Source organism: Anas acuta, chromosome 2 (genome assembly GCF_963932015.1).
Source record: "Anas acuta chromosome 2, bAnaAcu1.1, whole genome shotgun sequence".
NCBI lineage: Eukaryota > Metazoa > Chordata > Aves > Anseriformes > Anatidae > Anas > Anas acuta.
Window position 1 is genome coordinate 135,425,714 of NC_088980.1, and position 16,979 is coordinate 135,442,692.

The 16,979-nt window shown below is 35.1% G+C and overlaps 1 protein-coding gene across 2 annotated transcripts in view; it reads left to right on the top strand.

Annotated features, from left to right (window-relative positions):
• MTDH (metadherin) overlaps positions 1 to 16,638 on the top strand; it is a 31,931-nt gene extending 15,293 nt beyond the window's left edge. Inside the window, exons 6-13 of one of the 2 annotated variants that reach the window (XM_068672314.1) lie at positions 591 to 842; positions 3,167 to 3,253; positions 5,198 to 5,296; positions 7,655 to 7,782; positions 8,314 to 8,433; positions 10,255 to 10,374; positions 13,480 to 13,636; positions 14,574 to 16,638. In XM_068672314.1, coding sequence (XP_068528415.1) covers positions 591 to 842; positions 3,167 to 3,253; positions 5,198 to 5,296; positions 7,655 to 7,782; positions 8,314 to 8,433; positions 10,255 to 10,374; positions 13,480 to 13,636; positions 14,574 to 14,644 — 1,034 coding nt within the window. In that variant the 3' untranslated portion in view covers positions 14,645 to 16,638. The remainder of the gene's footprint in view (positions 1 to 590; positions 843 to 3,166; positions 3,254 to 5,197; positions 5,297 to 7,654; positions 7,783 to 8,313; positions 8,434 to 10,254; positions 10,375 to 13,479; positions 13,637 to 14,573) is intronic. The other variant, XM_068672315.1, reaches the window with a different exon arrangement.
• Positions 16,639 to 16,979: the final 341 nt, after the last annotated feature.

Below are 16,979 nucleotides of genomic sequence, written 5' to 3' on the forward strand. Positions count from 1 at the left end.
ATAATGTAAAATACATTGCTTATGAATTATTTTGAGAGCTTGCCATGGGGTTTTTTGTTTGTTCCCCCCCCCTTCCCAAGTTTGGTCTCTGTAGTTAATGATAGCTATGTGCCTAGTAAATTCCATGTAGCACTTGGGAAGCATTTTCTACATGTCATTTCTTCTACTTAGTGCTTAGAGGACTATTGTATGCCACCATAGTTACAAAACAGAAATTGTTCTCCATTCAATACATAGGGCTCTCCACAAGCCATTGCATCACCATAGACTGACAGAGAAATTGCCTTGTTTTTTAATCTAGAGGCACCGATGAAACAAGATATAAGTCCTATAAAGAAAGGGACACAGGAAGAAGGGTGCAGTTTGGTGCTGTTTTTTCCCCTCACTCTTCAAGTTAGTTGACAGATGGTGTGTATCATCTGAACTGGAAAATCAGCTGAGACAGAGCAGCAGCTCTTCTATATCACCCTGGTGTAGCAAAGCTGTTGTTCATTTGTTCTTTTTTTATTGCTAAGTGTATGCGCGTGTAAGATTTTAATTCTTCATCCAATTAGTATTTTATGTAACGTTTCATTATTCTTATGCTCAAGTTTCTACAGGATTGAGTGAAAGCCATACAGTAAACGGTGGAAGCTGGAATGAGAAGTCTGTAAAAATCTCCTCACAGATTGGTGTAGGGGAGGAGAAATGGACGTCTGTTTCCTCAGCTACAGCTGGGAAGAGGAAGACTGAGACATCGGCTTGGGGCCAAGACGCTGGAGATGCTAATGGGAATGGAAAGGACTGGGGCGTAACCCTGGTGGGCAGGCCCTGGAAAGAGCGTTCTTTGTTCACTCCTATTGGTAAGCTATTTTGAGAAAAATTTGCTTCACTTAAGCATTTCTACATAATTTTTGGTACTGAATCTCTGGAATAGCTTTGTTTATGTGTTCAAAAAAAAATCTTGGAATGGTCTAGTGAAATGTGAACTAAGCATTTTCTGTTTATTGCGAGTTCTGATGGCTTATCGTCTATGTTTCTCATTAGTTTAATGGGGTTTTCAGTTTTCATCTGAAATAAAATGATTTCTGTCAGGGAACCAATTTTTTTTATCACTTTTCTAAAATTCTGAAGGTGTATGTTAAGTCACTGAAGTATATATATTTTTTCTTTTTTGACATTTGTCTTAGAACCCAGGTTATAAGTCTGTTTGGTTGATACATGATCAAATCAGTTGTGTTGTATTGACAGACATTTGTTTAGGCTTCAGGAATGAAGATTGCTCGGCTCTTGTGACAGTCTCTTTTTACTGTTTTTACTCTTTTTAGTGTTTTTACTGTTTTTTTTCTCATAAGATTTTTTTTTAGTTTTTGCCAGTACAATTTTTAGCTGTTTTTGCTTATATTGTCCAGATAAATGATGAAATTTTCATTTGTCTGTACAACAACCTTATTAGTAGATACTGTAATATTGCCCTTTCCATTGTTCAGTCTAAATGATCATGGTCTTTTGTGGAAAGCAATGTTCTGCTATAGTCAGAAATGCTGCTTTTGTCTAGACTGGTTTAATTTGTCCCACTTTTCTTGGATTGTGGTGCCTGAGACTGGACCTGGTATTCCATTGAAAGCTTTTTATTACTGAGAAGAAGCAAGTGTTTTTGTTGTTGTTTCTATTTTTTTATTTTTCCATATTCTCTGCTTTATATTCTGATGTGGTATTTCTTAGCAACTAAACAGCTTGCTCTTGTTTTGTTGCTGAGAACAAGTCACGCATGACCAGACTGATCAGCTTCTGGTTAAGCGACCAGATTGTGGATGAGCAGAGGGTATATTTTTACCATCCATAACTTTAGTAATGTTTTCAATGCTGTCTCTCTCAGCATTTTTCTATCAAAATTAGGATGGTTTGTATCAAAGTTAGGCTGGCTGGAGAGGAGCTTTGTGGGAAGGGCATCCTGGTGGACATGAGCCAGCCAAAGGCCCTGAGCAGAGGACACCATCAATGTTCTGGGCTGCATTAACAGGAGTCAGTAGATTGTGGTAGTGATTATGCCCTCTACTAAGCACTTCTTGGACTGTATCTGGAATACTGTGCCCAGTTTTGGGGCCCCCATACAGAAAGGATGTTGATCAGCTGGAACAAATTCAGCAAAGAGCCTTAGAAATAGTCAGTTGTTGGAGCACTTGCCCTGGAAGGAGAGGCTAAGGGAATGGGGCCTGTCTGGCCTGGGGAACAGAAGACTTCAGGAGAACCTGACAGCAGCCTGCCAGAACCTGTGAGGTGTTCCTGGGAAGGCAGAGGCAGGCTCTTCACAGTGGTGTGTGGTGGGAAGACAACAGACATAAATTGAAACAAGAGGTTCAGACTGGGTATAAACAGGAACTTCTTCACAAGGACAGTCAGGCATCACAAACGCACAACCTTTGTGGGTAACCAGTCTTCATCCTTGGAGACTTCTAAGATTCAACTGGATAAAAAACACTGTGCAGCCTGGTCTGACCTCAGAGCTGACTGTGAGTTGAGGAGAGGAGGATGTATTAGGGACCTCCTGAGGTTCTCTTTGTAGCTCATTATAACTCCTAGTAGTTTCTCCTTATAATCATATAATTGCATTCTAACCAGCTGCTTCTTTTTGACACATTTATGCCACTGGTTATTTTGTCTTGTTTTCTACTTTACACTTCACAGAGTTAAGTATGTTGTAACTTTTAATCAGCATCTCCTATTTGTCAAAAATTGTTCAGAACTCAGTTTTGTTCTTAACATAAAAGCAATTTGCTTGAAGCTAGGTGTCATCTACAGAGCTAACAAATAGGCTTTTTCATAACTCCAGTCTTGTTAATAGGGGGGAAAATACAGCAATATGGGTGTCAAAACTCAATGTACTCACAAAGGAAAAGTTTATATATAGAAGAAAATCTAATATTCTGTATAGAAATAGTGGTAGAGGGAGAAAGATCGTAGTCTGAAAATGATTTCAAGCTAAATGTTCAGACATTCACACCTTTGTCAGTGCTGATTGTCTCATGTAATAAGGCAAACACTGCTCTCAGCTGTATGGAATGTTAACATGGCTGAAACTTCCTCTGTTTTACTGACCCTATTCGTCATTAAATAGCTAACTTTTTCAACATTGCCAGCAGTCTGAAGCTTTGCTTTTTCTTTCTTTTTTTCCCTTCCCCCACAGCTGCTTGGAATGTGGATGCACGGATTAATACCTCTGAACCAAATTCTACTTCTTTCTCTTCTTTTGGATTAACTCCTGGAGTTTCTGGTATGTATGCCCTTCCAAAGATTTTTGGCTCTCTTCTCCTACAACAGGTAGAAACAGACTTGCCAGGTGTTATTTCCATCATTTGTCCTTTGAAAATAGTAGTGGTAACTGTAAACAAGTAGAAGAGCTGTTTTGTGAAAGTCTGCCAAGCTTTTTGCTGTTGTGCTAAAATAATGCAATAAGGTAACTTTGAAATTGACAATCAAAAGCTAAATCAATGAGGTATTTCTGCTTGATTCTGTGTTTAATCTAAACGATTGGCATAGGAAAACAGTTTTTACCCTGAACTTTCAGGGGTTTTGTTGTTTGTTGATTGGAGTTCTTTTTTCCCTTCAAGGATCTGAAGCACTACTTTCAAAATGTGTTATGTAGGCAGGAGTTGAAGTCCTGAGGTTTTCTAGGATGGGTAGGAAAGCTGAACTCCAGGGTCGTCTTGTTTTGAAGGGTGAAATTGCTGTAGAACACAAACCTGGCTTCCTAACAGATCTTGTATGTTAAACTACTGACATAAGTGCTACAGTGATTTATTATTTAATAAAGGGGTCAGGTTTTCTTCTCTTGCTTATTTGCTCCCAATCTAAAGAGCTTGGCATGTCTGTTTTCTTCTAGCAAGTAGCTAGCCAAGTGCTTATGCATTAAGCTATGTTTACTGGTATTGCAGTTTGTGGTCTTCCAACTGTGAAACTAGCATTCATTGTCCTATAGCTCACAAGCGCTTCATTCTCTGTGCGCATCTGTGCCAGTATAACAAAGAAGTTATAAATGCCAAGGTCTAATTCACCAGGCTCTCCAAAGAATAGCTCACTTAATGAAAACTTATCTTAAGGAAAAAAAAAAAGGTAATTGTACAAAAAATGTTAATGAAATTGGATTTCCCGGAGGGATCCACTTGAATTTAAGTTCAGTTGCCAGACTGAAACTTAAGAAAACTTAGTTAATAAAGTGGGAAAGATTGATCTGAGGTTCAACGTGCAATACCATCATTCCAACTTGAATTCAGAGAGAAGCATGAAGACAATGAAGTATATTTATAGTCTTTGATGCACATAAGCCGCATTAGTAAATATTTACTGCTTATTGTAATGGCTAGTTAGTAAAAGATTGAGAATGTGTTAATATTCCTGTCATTTGAGAGATTTTTTTGCAGAGGCATTTATAAATTAGGGAGAACCAGTTAGCTATCTATGGTCCTAGTTAAACTTCTTTTCAGAAATGTCTCATAAAGCAGTATGTTGATTTCTTTCAGTCCCACAAATGAGCTTTTTTGAAGTTTTTTGTGAAATTTTCTCTTTGCTGATGCCTTATTTTTCTTAAAATAATGATGTCTAACACTTTTTACTATCATAGCTGGAATTAGGCTTTACTGTTGTTCATCATGCTGCTTTTATGTTCCTGGAACTTTTTACTTAAACTGGTTGTTGTTATGCTCAAATAATGCAACAAAGTAACTTTTAAAATGATAATCAAAAGTTAAATCAATAAGTTTTCTGCTTGATTGTGTGCTGAGTCTAAATGACGAGCATAAAATTCACTTAGTAGTAAATAATTTAATTGTTATATCTGTGATATAATCAAGTTTCTTTCTAGTAGTCTTCTAAGCTGATAAGTATAAGAGTTTTTACTTACACATGGTGAATAATTTTATCACCCATAAATTTTCATTGTTTTCCAATTAGAGGAGACTGCTGTAAGTCTTGTGGAATGTTGTTAATCTGCATTACCTTTATTTTTTCATATTCTACTGTTAACTTTGTCTTTTTCAGTTCCTTTATTTTCTGAATAAACCTCACTTTGAAGAGCTTGTTAGTTTTGCTGTACTGTGCAGTCTTTAGAACCAGACTTTTTTTTTTCCTTGGGCCATTGCTATTTTGCTTTGAATTTATTACTTAAGAAAACTGAGGAAGCTTGTAACTTACAAGTACAATTTCATTTATTCCCTTGCAGGATCCAATAGTGAGCCAGTTTCTCAGGCTGGTACTTCCGATTTTCAGTGGGATTTAAGTCACGCTCAACCCCCTGTTGATGACGAATGGTCTGGGTTAAGTATGTTCCTCTAAAATGTTCATTAACAAAAATTGCAATTAACATCACTTTAAAGCATAATTATTTGAGCTATTTGCATTAACCAGTTGTGAGCATATGAAGACAAAAACTGAAATGTTTCGCTTCTGTAAAGATAAGTATCAGTTTGAGGAAAGCAGGAAAAAGTATTTTTGGTGAATGATAACAACTGTTTCTTAGGCAAAATACTTGGTACTGAAACACAGAAGTGAAAGCTCATGCATTTTAGTGTAGTTCTGACTTTTAATTATCATGTGTTTTTTTAGCAACAGTCTTAATTTACTACAAATGATAAAAAATCTACTGCAAATCTGCAGAAGTTATGTTGGTATTAGCAGATTGTATCTGAGTAACTGAGTTTGCCTTTACATGCTTGTATCTTACTGAAAACATCACATTAAGACTCCTGCATTCAGTCTTACTTCCTTGTTTAGCAAGTACTAGGGAATTTTGTGTGTATATGAAAAGCATATGCAGGCTAGAGATCAATGAAGTTACTTGGGAGTTGTAGTAATCTTGGTGTTTATTTTCCCCTTTCCCCTCCTTGCTGATTTCAGAATATACTTGTTCTTAGCACAGTCAAAAATCTAAACAAGGGCTGTTAGTAGTGTAATGATGTTACAGACTTACCTACCAGGGAAACTGTACCTGCGAAGAAAGCTTACAGCCTTAAGTCCACTTTTTGAATTGCCTTGTAGTTGATATTCTTACATTTGACTGAATAAAGATGTTTTTTTCTGAAATAAACAGTGTAGTTTCATTAGCTCATTGGCTTAAAAACTTGGTCAACGAAGTGACCAGCAAGGCTGCCATATACATATATATATTACCTTCTAAGAACAATGTCTGATTTAATGACTGCAGGATTAGAATGGACTGATACAGTCATTGACTCCATCATTTTTTGTCATGATCATTCTAATACCAGTTTATATAAAAAATTCTATTGTCTTTTATCTGGCTTTAGAATAAGGGAAGCACATTTTCAGTTAATGGTTTGGAATTGATCAGTTTTCCATTATAAGAGCATAATTTATTCACATTTCTGAGCATAGAATGTCTGTATCTACAGCTTCTGTTAATCAAGTCATTTTTTTCATTAGTGTACCTCCATTACTTGGTATCTATGAGAAGGGGGAAATAGGCTTGAACTTCCCTTAAGTGATATACAGATATACCTTACTGATTTAACAGGTTCAGTGCATGGGAATTAACTGTATGTGCAGATGCTATGAATTTTCTTTTTAGAAGGATAGAATTTTTTTAAAGGAACTAGTGACAGGGCAGTAGATAATAAGCTTATTGAGTGTTACACAGTAGTAATTTTTTTTTCAAATCAGTTGATTCTACTGTATAATGTTTAAAGTACGTAATATATATGTAATATACCATGTAAGTTGAGGTAATATTTTTACAAGAAGGCAAGAGATGAAAAAGTTTTCCAGGTAATCTTAAAATTCTTGTGTACTAGCAAAACACAGTGTTTGCTAGTAAATATAATTGGTTTTATCATTGCTTTTCCTTTGGGCATACATTTTTAAATGTTTAAATTGAATTCTACCATGGTTGGCAGAGCAAGTTTGCACCTTTGCCATCGATTTGGCATAGGCAAAGGGTAAAAAAAAAAAAAAAAAAAAAAAAAAAAAAAAATATTTTTGGTAGTCTTTCACTTTGTGTTTATATCATCTTTTAAAACCTAACACCTTGTGAAATCAACTTGCTGTAAGTTTCTGCTAAACTGTAGGGCTTCCCTTCTAGCATTTTTAACTTTTATATAATTGACACTGTCATTCCCCATCACAGCATAAACACGTCATTGCAAAAGGACAATACTAGCAAAATAGAGTAGGGACTTAAAAGCTTGGGAAAAATATGGTATTAAAGAATGTCTGTGTTACAAGATGACATCTGGCTCAATGAGATTTATATTTCTCAGATATGACACTTGTAAAGGATCCTTACTAAGCATCAGTATTATTCACAGTTCATCCTAATGTCTTCACAAACCAGGAAAAAGACTTGAGATGAAGAACAACCCTTAACTTTGTTGCTCTTTACATAGTTCATAAAAGTATCCCAAAGCAATTGCATGTGGCTAGCTGCTGCTGTGACTAGTTTGTAATCCTATTGCTTTGTAAAATAATTAAAACTGACTCATTACTTACCAAAGTCTTCATCTTATCATTAAGGTATTTACATTTTTCAGAAATACAGGAAACACCTGTTTGTATCTTGGTATCAAAGGTGGCTTTCTGCATAGTAATTATTTTCATTTTTCAACTGTTAAAGAGTACCTGTAAAGTAAGGTGACATTCCTGAAAATCTCTTCAATTTTTGTAGATGGACTTTCTTCTGCTGATCCTAGCTCTGATTGGAATGCCCCTGCAGAAGAGTGGGGAAACTGGGTAGATGAAGAAAAAGTTGTTTCCGTTCCACAACCTGAAGAGGCATTATCTGATGTTCAGAAGGTAAAAGGTGATATTTTCCCCTTTAGCTCCAAGACTTTGCCCTTACTGCTGCTGTTTCTTAAAGTAACTTAAGGGTGACGATTAAGGTAATCTCTCATTTCCTTTATGCTGATAAGAGCAGCAGCATTTTGTTAACGTGTGGTGCTGGATGTTGTTATAGGGGAAAACGGAAGCCTGTTAGCTCCATGTCAGATCTTGTTTCACCATACTGTAAGGTGTTATCTTTTATTGTGTACTAACAGAGGATTTGGATCTCTCCTCATAAACGCTACTCAACAATATTTGTGTGTGCAAAAAGCAACATTTCTGTGTACATTGTCTTGTGTTTTTCATTTCCCAACTCCTGTACTTTGTTTCCAGAGTGTGTGTAAAGAACATAGCCTATCCAAAGTGAACTGAACAGATAAGATTGTGTTCACTTCCTTTTATATGCCATTAAATCCCTGATAGTTAGTATTTTATGTTTAGTTTATAGGAAGCGTGTTTCATTGTCATCTTAAATGTTTAATATCTTTTATTTCCATATTTAAGGCTTCAGATAATGAAAGAGAAAAAGCAGAGCCAATTCTTCAGAGTTCAACAAGTGGGAAGTCCAAGAAAAAGAAGAAGAAAAAGAAGAAGCAGGGTGAAGAAGCTAACTCTCCTTCACAGGTAAATGGAGCAAGATCTGTATTGTCTGAAAATAAATTTATGAGGAATTCACAGAATCAACTTACTTTTGTGACTTAAGCAAAATTATTTAGGGGAAATGTAAAATTCATTTCTTTATTGTAAGGTCCACTACTGTTTTTACAAGTTGAGGTAAATGTATGAAGGATTCCCTTATTAATATTTCCTTTAATTTAAATGATTCTCTGATTGAATATAGAGTAGTTCTGCTGGATTTCTGGAAAACATGAAATATATAGAAAATACTTAACTTTTGAAATACTTTCTTTCAAAGCAAGATTCTGTACCATAGGGATGCTTCTACAGGGACTTCCCTCTGCGTGGGAAGCTCTCTGTTCCTGTTTCGAAAGACAGCTGCCTTGTGTGCATAGCTACCTAGGAGAACAAGAGAAATTGAAACTCCCTTTCTAGGTGTTCTAGAAGTGCAGTTCTACTAGGATATAGTGGTTTTCTAAAGTTCTTCTGTAGTTTATGTGAAATATTAAGTATCTACGACTTTAACTCCACAAGTACAGCTATCCTATGTGAGTCAGATTTGAATGAGATGGATACTGTTTGCAAACTGAGGATGGCTGGAGTTGCATGTGATATTTTTAAATTCTTTTTGAAAAATTACATTGAAAGACATTTGTTGTAAAAAGGGAAAAAAAAAAGGCAAAATCAGATTCCACTTGGCAATTGGAACATATTTGAATAGATGAAAACAAGTACTTTCTAAATAGGAAAAAATCTTTTGACAGCTCATACTCAGAATACATCCTGCTTCTGCCTGTGGTGACAGACATTCATAAAGGAGGAGGAGGAAAGCATTACTTCAGTCATAATTACTTTGGATTTTCTGCTTTTTTTTAATTGTAAAAGATAAAATTACTGTCAAGTAGAGTTGCTTTAATATTGTGTAAGTAGAGATGGTTGATCTGTGTCAATTTGCAACATTTCTTTTGAGGTTAAAAATAAAAAGGATAGTAGGAAGCTTTCCTATGATTTGAAATCTGTGATGTTCTGGTATCTGCAATAACTCTAGACATAAGTCATGATTAGTATGAAATGGTTAACAGCATTTTCATTGTTTTGCATGGATCTTCAAGATAGAATAGTAAGCTTAGTGATTTAACTTGCTAGTTCTTCTTCAAAGTCACTTAAAATTTATATATTTAAACTCTGAAAGTTGAATGTGTTCGTTGATGAGAAGTATAATTTAAACAGTATAATCTAAGTGTTCGCGTCGTGTTTGTTGACTTTAGGCAGCAGAAGCTACCATCAGAGCTAAATGTAAGACAGGATATTTTCTTACCTGGTAGGAGTCAACTGGCTTTGACTGCATTTTTCACAAGGTTTCAGGGAAAATAAGGAAGGAAGGAATGTTTTGAGAAAGTACTTCCAGTTTAAAACTGGAGATTTGTGTTCTACTTACTGTTCACCTTAGTGCTTTAAATAAATTTGACTACTGTAATTCCTCATGTAAAAGGAAAACTGTTCAACATTAGTGCTTAAGGAGTAAAGGTTGAGGCTTGGAAACTTAGGAATTGTTTTCAGTTTGTACATAGATATGTTTATTTTACAGGCATCACTGCAAACTGCACTGAGTTGCAAAATATTGTTAAAGCATAATACATGAAAGAAAGCTATACAAGTTAATACCTGAAACTTCCATGTGTTAAGCAAATATTAGCCAACTACTTTAATCTTTTTTAGGTTTTCTTAGTTATTGGAGATAATTGTGGCAACTAAACTGATGCGCAGGGAGAAACAGTAGAACTTTACTGCACATACAGGCTCCTAATTTTTTCCCCAATTTTGTAGGACACTGAAGAACTGGATAGAGAAGCTGGAGAGGAATTTCAAGAGGATACCTCAAAAGCTCAACCACAGCAGGAAATAGCTTTTTCTCTGAAGACCATAAGTACTAGTGAACCAGCTAAGGTAGGGTTATAAAGCTGTATTTAATAATTTCCATTTAAAAATGCTCAAGATGTACTGAAACATTAGTTTGTAATGTTACAATAGGGATATACTTCAGGTTATGTTTAATTTGAAGGTGATCAAAAGGTTGAATTTTAAATACAGGTCAGTTTTGAGTTTTTAAAAAAGGCTTCCACTCTTAAAAAAAAAAAAAAAAAAAAAGCAGCACTTGCTAAATCATTAATCATCTTCATCATGACCAAGTTTGTGGATTTTTTTTGTTGTTTGAATATATAAATTCTAAAACTTTGAGATCTGGAAACCTAAGAATAAATAGGTAAGAGTGCAAGACTAATATCTTAGCATATCTTACTGTTTCATTGCAACTGAATGAAGAGTTACTGACTTACTATGTTTTGATGTTATTGAACCAATTCACAAACTGACCATTCATTTCAGTTCTCAGCTGAAATAAGTACTATAGAAAATACAGGTTCTCTTTGGTCTTTCTCCAAAATAGGTTCTTTAGATAATGTCCTACAAGCATCGCACTTTGAGAAGTAAAATATTAAATATTTCTAATGGTGTTGATTTTGTTCCATAAAGTATGAACAATATCAGTGAGACAGTACCTCAAAATTGAAGAATTTACTTCAATAACTAAACATTTGTTACATAAAGATAGCAAGGTTATAACAAGGTTGCATAAAGAAAAAAATTCAATGAAAATAATAGAATGGAATCTTCTCTAAGAAGCTACAGGTCACCAAAGTACAGAAAGTGTATATTGAGAACATGCTGTGAAAAACAGATTCAGACATGTTTTAGCTTATTATAAATATTCTGCATCGAAGTATAGCTTTTACTATGATTATTCAGTTTAGATTTACTTCAACTTTTATTCGAGGTTGGTATCAACTATTCTGTTTGATTCACCAGCTCAGATGTAGACCTATACTGTGCATTATTATTTTTTAGACTGGAGCAATCCTTTTGCTGTGAGTTCTAAGTTTGTTGTGTTTGTATAGGTTGTGCCTATACATAGCTGCATTGCAGCCAGTGGCAGTTTTGTGAAACAAGATCAAGTATTGTATTAAACTTGTTGTGGAGGCAAAAGAAAAGAAAAGGAGGAAAAAAAAATAACTGTTATTGACATTCCCTGAAAGTTAGTTGAACTTGGTGAACATAAAGGGCAATTTGTGAATAGTTACATCTGACAATGCAGATAGCTTACCAGTTGTTTTTTCAAGCCTCTTTGCTATCGGGTTTGGCGTTACTGTAATTTCACGTGTACAAAATGTTTTCTGATACTGAATTGGCTGTCCCAAAACATTTTAGAAATGGACTGCAACTGATGCCTGAAAGGGATGACCTAAGTTTCCACGCTAGGTAATTGAGTCTTAAGCAAATGTTCTGAAACATGAAAACAAATATGAGGAAAAAATTAAATTTGAGTGCCTCACCACCCTCTGAGTGAAGACTTTCTTCCGAATCACTAATCTAAATCTGCCCTTTATTTTAGTTTAAAGCCATTCCCCCTTGTCCTATCACTACAGTGCTGGACAGAGTCCCTCCCCAGCTTTTTTTGTAGCCCCCCTTTAGGTACAGGAATTGTATTTTACAATTGTACTAGAATGTATGTTTAAATCTTAATCAAGTTTTTACACGTGGATGGAGAGTGACCCTGTCCTAAAAAAAACTGTGAGTGATGCCAGTAAACTGAATTGGTTACCTTGCACAACTAAGAACTTTCCTGAGTCCTCTTTCTGTTTGAGGCAACGTCGATTTTTGTTGAGGTTAATGTTCATGTGTAGCTAGTTGTTGCCAACAATTAGACAACATTAGAATTGGCAAAGCCTGGAAGTCCTGCGATACGGGAGTTCATTTTATCAGCATAGACAGTATTAAAAAAAATTGTCACACTTGCAGTGTGATGTTAATTATAATGCCAGTAGTTCTCTTATTAAACTTATTTCAGTTGTGTAAGAACACAGGAAAGTTCTCTACCCACAATAGAGAACTTCTACTTTAATTTGTTTTTTCTAATTAAAACTATTAAAACTATTTAATTTCTTGCTCAGTATTATATGGCTTTAAAATGTATATTGCCTTATTGTATGTTTTGACTAAATTTTTGTGAGATGCTTACGTTAGTGATGGCAACAGTAGAAGCTGGTAACTTATAACCTAGGACCTGTGTACATCTGCATCACGGGATGGATGTAGACATCACTGTTAGGTTCTGTTAGTTTCGCATCCTTGCCACTGTAGGACAACTACAGCCATGAATTCTAAATAACATCCGAAAGTTTTGGGTTTGTTTCTTGACTGATGCCTTGTTTTTCCAGTGTACTCTTATCTGAAGCCTTTTGTTAGTAGGTTGCCTGCTATGGGATCATACAGTTCTTTTTTTGTTCTGACTTTCCTACTAATTTTTTTTACTTGCATTACAACTTGTGTTTTACTGTACTTTCATTCTAGTAAGTGCTACATAGTAAGCTACAGTTACAGTTCATCTCTGTAGTGGGAATCTTCAAAATAGAACAGATAATTGGAAGATAGTAAAACTGTCTTTCACCTGGTAGTTCATCCTACAGTAGTTTCCACTGAAATAGTTTTGACTACTCTCACAAATACCTGTTCTAATGTAAGCACAGAATGTGAGCAACTACTAAGTTGAGCACTTGGTAGGAACAACTGCAAATGCTTTCTGAACCATATAAAAGCTTTTTTGAGTTGTAGATTTTGACCTAATCAGTTTGCCATTTTACCTTGAAACAAAATGCATATGTGTCATTGTCTTCCACCTATTCTGAATGCATATTCTAGAATCGTTTTCAGATTTTAGTGACTTTCAGATTGTATTCTCTTTGCATGTTATGTTTGTTAAGGTGAATTAGTTTACATGGCCACTTTGCTTGTATGCAACTAAAAAGTTTTGGCACTAGATGGCAGTCACAGTCTTGTGGCTTTGAATACAATTTTAGCAGGTTTTTTTGGCTTAATTTTTCAGTGCCATCTTCCCAGCACCTGCTAAGTATGGTTCCAAAATAACTGTATAAGAATGTCTTACTGTTATATGATTTAGTGAACTCTTGGAATTTTTTTCCTATTTTTTTCAAATAGCCTGAGGAGGCTCCTTCACTTGCTGTTTCTACTGAGCCATCTGTAATTGTATCAGAGAGCGATTCTGACAAGATCGCTTCCCAAGTGCCACAGATGCTGCAAGAGACAGATGTTTCTAGTCCCAATATTAAGCAAAACAGTGTGCCTCCTCCACAGAGTAAGTATTTTGGTACAATTTTGTCTGAATTCAGCGTGGTGTTTTTTTTTCCATAGAACATGTACAGTCAGAATGCTTTGCCATGTGGTTTGGATGCAGAGTAGCACATCAGATGCTTCTGTATTTCATTGAGGGATCTTATTTAAATGAAAGCTAAATGATAGTATTTTGGCAACTGTCCTTTCACTGTGAGGAAAAACAAGCTTCATGTGCTTGAATGACTGAAAACGTTTGTCCTTGTCAAGACCTTAACAGACATTTGAATGTACTCTTCCCCATCAGGATGGGAGTTCCATGCCATAACTACGTAGCTAATATATCAATTAACTGTTTTTTTGTTCTGGTTCTAAAATAAAAAAGCTTTGGTGACTAATTCCCACCTTGGCAAATGGGAGAATCTCATATTAAACATATAAAATATTTTACCTGACTTACTGCTTTTGGCAGCCAGCATATTTTAAGGCCAATCTATTTTTTCAAATAACATAGTGATTATCTATTAAATTCTGGATACCATGTAACCACGTCTTTATGTAGTTCATTATTTTAAAAAATAATCTTTTGACATATAAGTGTAACTTAGTGGTTAAAAATGGTATAATCTAGTAAAAGTGAAAAAATGTCACATGTGTACACGTATATTATTTCCAGTTAGCCAACCAGCTGATAATGACCTTATTGCAGATGTTATATTAACAAAAATGAATGACTTACTCTATTTATGGTGTAACAAAAATAGGTTGAAATTATCAAACTTTGTTTTAGAGGCACTTCAGGTTAGTCTATTTGGTACAAATAGGTAAACGGGAGGTCTGTAAAAATCGTGCTGGCTGAAGAACAGCTTCATGGTATTATGGAATGTACTCTTTAGGATTTTAAAAGTCAGTTCTGTGTAAACTTCCTCAGTTGTAACTCTGTAGTTATGCTTTGTTTTTAGCAAAGTCTGAAGAAAGCTGGGAATCCCCCAAACAAGTTAAAAAGAAGAAAAAAGCAAGAAGGGAAACGTGAACTTCCTGAGATGGACATGTGTTGCTGAATACTGTCATGAAGATTATGCTGTTTATGCAATAATTTGTGAACATGTACAGAATTTTATATAAGTTTCAAACAATTTTTAAAAACAGAACTGCTGTGAACACAAACATCTTTAAAAAAGGAATCAAAGGAAAGTAACTTTATGATATAGAAAACAGAACATGCTACATTTGAAAGACGTTCTGAAGAGTCTGTTTTTCCAACTTTTGGAGAGAGATCTTAAAATAAAAAAACAAAACTGGTTTTACAACACAGTGCCCTGTTTACAACAGATTATACTCTCATCTACAGCTGCGGATAAAAGGTTGATTTCAAGGAAGGGTTTTCTGTAAAATATTTGTCTGTATAATAATGGGTGTTTCTTGCCTCTCTTTTAAGTGATGCAGTAGAAGCACAGAATGTCAACCATTTGAATTTGTTTCATGCCTAAATCAAAGTGCTTTGATAAAACACGTAATCTGCCATATCTTTACAGTACGTTGGTTAGCAAGTCTGCTAGCTATTACAGGAATCAAGTGCAAATCATTAACCATTTGTACAGTCAGACCTTCATGGTTTATTATATGAAGTTAACACAATAAAACTGCTTTGGGTTAAAAGTTTGAGAATGTGATTTGAAACTTAAGTATGGTTCATGAAGTTATTTTTGATAATGTCTATTACCTTACTTGAATTGCTGAAGATAACAATATATTTTTAAGAATGCAGTAATGTGCATAAAATTGGTTTTTCTGCTTCATTCCCTACAGTTCTTGGTTGATTCAGACTCCCATCTAAAATTGCACCCCTTTAACTTTTAAGCTCATACAGTGAATTGAAATCAAATGTTCCCTTCCCTTAACGCTCTCTAATTTGCCATACCCAATTCTGTTCTGTTCTCTGTCACTAAAACTCCGAAGAAAACAAGGTGAACTTTTTTCACCCAACAAAATATATGGGATTTCAGTGATCTGTTGGAGAACTGGAGTGGCTTCAGACAGCTTTAATTGACATTGTCAAGACCAGTTATCAGGAACACATTTTTTTTACTGCCTTAACCTGTAGTATGTAGAATGTGTCTAGACTTCTGGACAGGAGTTAGTGTTTTTATAAAAAATAAAATAAACATTCATGCAAGTATAGCAGTTGTAAAAAAAAAAAAAAATAAAAATAAAAATAAAATAAAAAATTAAAGAACATTTCCCGCTTGAAACTGTTAATTAAAATGGTGTTTAAGATGTGTTGTCATTTTCAGGCACTGTGTAATTATGTGGTATCAAACTGACAGATGTGTTTGTCTGTAAGGTGCATGCTCAGCCATGTACACTGTAAATAGTCTTTACAAAAAAATTGTTTGATAAGGATGGTAATTAACATCACCTGGTAAAACTGTTAAAGAGCCAACATGTTTTGTAAATGATTTGGTTTTGTGGCACAAACGGAATTGTTAACAGCTGCGGCACATGGTACTGATCAACAATCTTTCACTGTTCTACTGTACGTAAGTGCAATTCAACAGGATTACAGGGCAAGAACAGTTAACGCAGCAAGCTGGCTTTAATTGTACTGAAGATGCACCTTGCTAATGGACAACTTTCCTAATAAATGGATACTAATTTGCACAGGTATTAATCCCTGTATATCAGGAACATGTGACGCTCTAAAATGATGTCAAAATAAATTGAGCATATTGACAGTACTGATTTATTTACGGGGAGGGAATGATGCCTGGGACCGATGCCTGTCAGGCAGGATTCATGTGAGCTAAATTTAGAACCGAAGTACAGTTTTCAAGGAGTATGTTAAGGCAGACACTCAAATGGGATGTTACAAAACAGAGTTATAAGCATGTAAATAATATTTTAATTTTACTTATCCTTTTCTTGGCAAAAGTAAAAGAGTTTTACTTTCAATTCAGGTTTGTAATGTACGTCCAAAATGTGTTTCTAACCTGTATGTTGAGCTATGGGCCTTTCTTGTAGGGGGGGGGGGGGGTGGGAAATGAAGCATTTATGCAATGAGGGTGACTGCCCCCAAGAGTTTTCACTGCATAAATTTATTCTTTTCATCTCTTCGGGATAAAGTTGGTGGTATTTTGGGGTTATTAAGCTGTAGCTATTGGAAAGTTTGTCATTCTGGAAAAAAGAAACTAGCTACCAACACAGGAACCCTGCTGATTAACTGCTACTCCCAAGCAGGAGTGTATAAATACATAGCCTTCCTTTCAAAATGTTACCCATTTTAGCAGCACCTCTTACTGTTTTCTTAATGTGCAGTTTCAATGTCTTAGAAAGCAAACCTTGCTTTATTTGACATTTCATTAAAGAGG